This window comes from Dasypus novemcinctus, chromosome 10 (assembly GCF_030445035.2).
Source record: "Dasypus novemcinctus isolate mDasNov1 chromosome 10, mDasNov1.1.hap2, whole genome shotgun sequence".
Lineage (NCBI taxonomy): Eukaryota > Metazoa > Chordata > Mammalia > Cingulata > Dasypodidae > Dasypus > Dasypus novemcinctus.
This window is the reverse complement of record NC_080682.1, coordinates 41571324-41576153: the sequence shown is the minus strand read 5'-3', so window position 1 is coordinate 41576153 and position 4830 is coordinate 41571324. Positions and strand designations below refer to the sequence as shown.

At 37.5% G+C, this 4830-nt stretch overlaps 1 protein-coding gene across 1 annotated transcript; it reads left to right on the top strand.

Annotated features, from left to right (window-relative positions):
• Positions 1–1437: 1437 nt before the first annotated feature.
• LOC101438460 (olfactory receptor 4C5-like) lies at positions 1438–2364 on the top strand. Its single transcript, XM_004447424.3, has one exon. The coding sequence runs from the start codon at positions 1438–1440 to the stop codon at positions 2362–2364; it is 927 nt and encodes a 308-aa protein (XP_004447481.2).
• Positions 2365–4830: the final 2466 nt, after the last annotated feature.

Sequence of the window (4830 nt, the reverse complement as noted above, 5' to 3'; positions counted from 1 at the left end):
GAAATACATCTAATATTTTTAAAGTATTCTTTGTATTAATATCCTTTGGGGATTTGACCTTACCTGCTTCTTTTGGAGCTTATTTGTATTTATTGCTTTTAAGAGTATCTTTAAAAATCAGTAGGCTTTTGAATTTATTTATTGTCTATTATTTTTCTATTGCTTAATACGTTGATTTCTGCATTCAAGTGTTTTCTTAATGTAGTTTTCTTCAAATATCTTGAGATGAGAACTTATTTCATTTATATTCACTTATAGTTCATTTATTTTTCTTTTACGATTAGAACAAGGAAAATTTTCAAGCTTTTAAGCATAAGATTTAGGATATGTGGTTTTCTCCATTTTGAATATTATGATAATAATTTGGAGGTAAATAGGAATTTTATCATTAGGATACAATTTTGATGTAGGTAATAATGATGTTCATCTATTTCTCTATGCTCTTTGTTATTTATTCTAACTTATATATGAAATAATTTGGGATCAATTAGACTATGGTCCATATATAACATCACAAGGTTACTTATCAGTGAAAAGAAAACATGGAGTCTATTTATCCAAAAGAACATGCTTTGACCAATAAATATGGTGCATTTATGTCCTTATATTAAAATACCTGTTTTCTGAACAGGTCCAGAGAATGGTCATAACCTTCTGTTGGACACCTTAAGTTTATTATGAGAGAGATTTCCCAAACAGTAAATTCTAAAGTTTTAAATAATTTTGTGGAATACTGCACTGCATCAAGCTGTTCGTTTGATCCTCTTACAGAGGTATTTGATAAAGTATCTACAATAGTCTTACATAATTTTGTATCAGTAAGGCATGAGCTCACAAACCCCACTGATACTGGGTTTGTTTCTGTAGCTTTAAGTATTCATCCAGTTCCGCTGAGTCTAATATGGGTGAGTCTAATACAATCCATAATTTCAAATAGCACACACATGATGTTTGGTACTCACCCTGAAATAAGTCAAACCTAGGAAGGCCAAAAAACTCTGCAGCTTAGGAAATCCTCAGCCTGAATGACTAGAAAGCAACACAGAGAGGTAGATGCTCACATAGTCAACCTCCTGCTCCTCCTCACAGGTACTCTTTGTATTTCTGTTTTTCTACTGAAACAAAAAATGCTGTGGAAGTGATCGGAGAGGATACAGCTATGCATGATTTCAGAAAAGACACTTGGCATGATAATAGTCACAAAATCATGCTTGTCTGTGAGTGTGTATGTGTGTGTTTAATACTGTATATAATTAAGAATGTGACCAAACTTTAAATAGACTTAAAGTTAAATTCAAGCCTTTGTCTGCTTGAATGTCCATCATTCTTTTCTGGAGATATATTATTTTCTCTCCCAAAATTTATCTAGCCCCTTTGCAATTGCTCTGCTATTGCAGACAAATCAACTATCCAATGCAAAACTGGATTCATGAAGCGATGAACAACGTGACAGAATTCACCCTGCTCGGCCTGACCCAGAACGCAGATTTGCAGAAACTCTTGTTTGTCGTGTTTACATTCATCTACTTTGTCACCCTGACAGGGAACTGGTTCATAGTCGTGACAATCACCACCAGTCGAACGCTGGGTTCCCCCATGTATTTTTTTCTGTCATTTTTGTCCTTCATAGATGGTTCCTTCTCTTCCATTACAGCCCCCAAAATGATATTTGACTTAATTGCAGAGAAAAAAACCATATCTTTTGTTGGATGTATGACACAGGTCTTTATGGAACATTTCTTTGGGGGATGTGAGGTTATCCTGCTCACGGTGATGGCCTATGACCGCTATGTGGCCATCTGCAGGCCCCTGCACTACATGATCACAATGAACAGGCGAGTGTGTGTTCTCCTGATGGTTGTGTCCTGGGCTGGGGGATTTATTCATGGTCTGGTTCAAATTCTCTTTATTGTGTGGTTGCCGTTTTGTGGCCCCAATATCCTTGACCATTTTGCCTGTGATCTTTACCCTCTGCTGAAGCTCTCCTGCACTGACACACACATCTTTGGCCTCTTTGTTGCTGCCAACAGTGGGTTCCTGTGTATGTTCTGTTTTCTTCTTCTTATCACCTCCTACGTCCACATCCTTTGGTCCCTAAGATCTCACAGCTCTGAAGGACAACAGAAGGCTCTCTCCACCTGCGCTTCACATATTTCTGTGGTTGTCTTATTCTTTGTGCCCTGTATATTTGTATACCTTCGACCCATGACCACCTTCCCCATTGATAAAGCTGTGGCTGTATTTTACACTATGATAACACCCATGTTAAACCCTCTGATTTACACCGTCAGAAATGCAGAGGTGAAAAATGCCATGAGGAAGCTCTGCAGCAAAATTGTAATCAGGGGTAAGATGACAGTTTAAGCTTTTTGTGGACCCCAGACAATACCATGTTCTAGAAGTTAATCTTCCTGTGTGTGTGTGTGTGTAGGGGCGGTGGCCTTTAGTTGGATTAGATTCACCTGGAGTTTTTGTTTGGGATACTTCAGTGATATGTACACCCAAGGTAGTTCTTGTTCTTCTTCCTGGAGTCTTTTATAATTAGGAGAAACTTGCAGAGAAACACAGAGAAAAAATTGCAAAGACAAAGAATCCCCAAGAGGCTGAGAGAAAGATTCCGGAGGCTAGAGGCTAGAATCAGTAGAGCACAGAAACACAGAAAGAGGCCTCTGAGAGGCTGAAATTATGAGGATCAGCGGACAGGGGAGAGGCAAGTAAAAGTCTCCCAGAGCTGAGCATGGAGAGCAAGTAATCCTGTAGTAGAAGACAGAGACCAAGCCTGGAGCGCCACCATTGTGTCTTGCCTTGGCAGAAAACCAAATTGCCAGCAGCTGATCCTCGGTTATATAAAATCTCTTATAATGCCTTGATTTGGATATTTTTGCAGTCTCAGAACTGTAAGCTTTAAACTTAATAAATTCCATTTAAAAGCCAACCCATTTCTGGTCCCTTGAGTCCAGCAGCTTTTAACAAAGTAAAACATATAATAATTCATGTAAATAGAAAAAATAGAACAAAATGTATTGCTATTTTAAGAACAAGTGTTTCTAATGCAAAGGTATTGGACTTTCAGTCGGAATACGTGGATTTGATTACTTTTTATTCCCTTGTTATCTGGAATCTTGAATGTTTCCTCTTTCATAAAGTGTCAATTATTAGTTAAGAGATAACCAAAGTCCCTTTCAGTTAGAAGCTTCTGTGCAAATATAAATTTTTGATAAATGAGACATTACTATTTGATATGATATTGTTACAGTTTGGAAAATTCATGTTAATATATATTCCATAGAAAAGTATCTACAACTCTTCAATATAGCAATGTAAGCAATAGCCCAAATACTTTAAATATATGAAAGACTTTTATGGCTAAGAATTTTGTTGCTAACGCATCACTTTAATCCCAGCTGCTGCAGTCAGTGGACATTTGTTATTGTGGGAAATAGGCATCAACCAGAAATGAATGTGTTTGGAGAAATGAGAGGAAGTTTTTAAGACAGGTATTATGTCAAAATTAATGCTGCTGTATTGCACAATACCAGAACACATTGGCATTATAACAAGCTTTGCCAACTATAAATTATTTTCCCTGCCTTAAGTCAAGGATGGATATCATATTCTCCCAAGTACAGCCATAAAACAAACTTTCACATGGTATTCCCTGATAGAATATATATGCGAAACAATCTTCCATCAAAAAACCCATGCAGTACTTCATCGCTAAAATAACTTTTATTGCATAGATATGAGCCTCAGATAATAGGAATAAAAGTAGCTAATACAAAAGAAAAAGTTAGTGTTATCTGATTACAATACAAAACGAATGCACATTCAACTTTGAATAGAAAATTGCAGACCATCTATGTACCACTTGAGATGTAGTTAAAAATGCAATACCAAAGAGAGAACCCAGATAACAGAAGAGGACCCAGATGAAAAACTTTGAGTTTTTACTTTTAACTTTATAAAAACCGAATTAATCCCAATTGCTCCATTGCCGTGCCTGAATCTCTCTCTCTTTCTATATATATATATTACTATGCAACAGTTTGTGAGCAATCCATTCCAAATTGGAGATCACATTTTCACCATCATGACCAATCCATTTATGATCATCAGATACCCATTTGTTTCAACCACACAGTGGGGACCCAAGGTGCCCCCCAAGTCCTCAGCACATAACTGCCTGCGTGATCTAGACATAAGTTAAAAATTAACAACCCTTCTCCTCAGAGGGGAAAAAATGTATGCGTGGTATCATAAACTATAATCTTCCCAAAGCAGTAAATGTTTTTGGTATACATCCTTCCTACAAGCATAGTGAAAACATCACCAGACCCCATAAGCACACTTCATATGAGAAACACTGTTCTCATAACTTATGGAAAGTCCTTGTTCTGAAACCCCTTACTTTACCCCTAATTTTCTCATTTTTATGGAGTTCTATCTTCATCTCTGACTGGCTGCCGTTGGAGAGTCTATCCTGTCCATAACTGCCAATAATACTTATGCCTAAATGCCAGGTACATTCTTTGGTCTTGCCACCACACCACCTTGTGCCCTTCAGTAGTTGGGTTAGAATAATTGATGAACCAACCAGTAGACTGAAGGACCATATGCATTAATGGTCATGAGCTTGGGGAAAGAAGAATCAATGGGGAAAATCCTGAGTTGGCCTATAATGTCCATGTGAAAATGGGTGGCTGCCTTCTTGGATGAGTGGTGACCATGGAGAAAATATGGAGTTACCCACTTACTTTTCTGTTGTGGAACTCTGCATGAGTACAGGGGTGCCCCCAAAACACTGAAAGGAGCAGCATGTATGTCACAAGA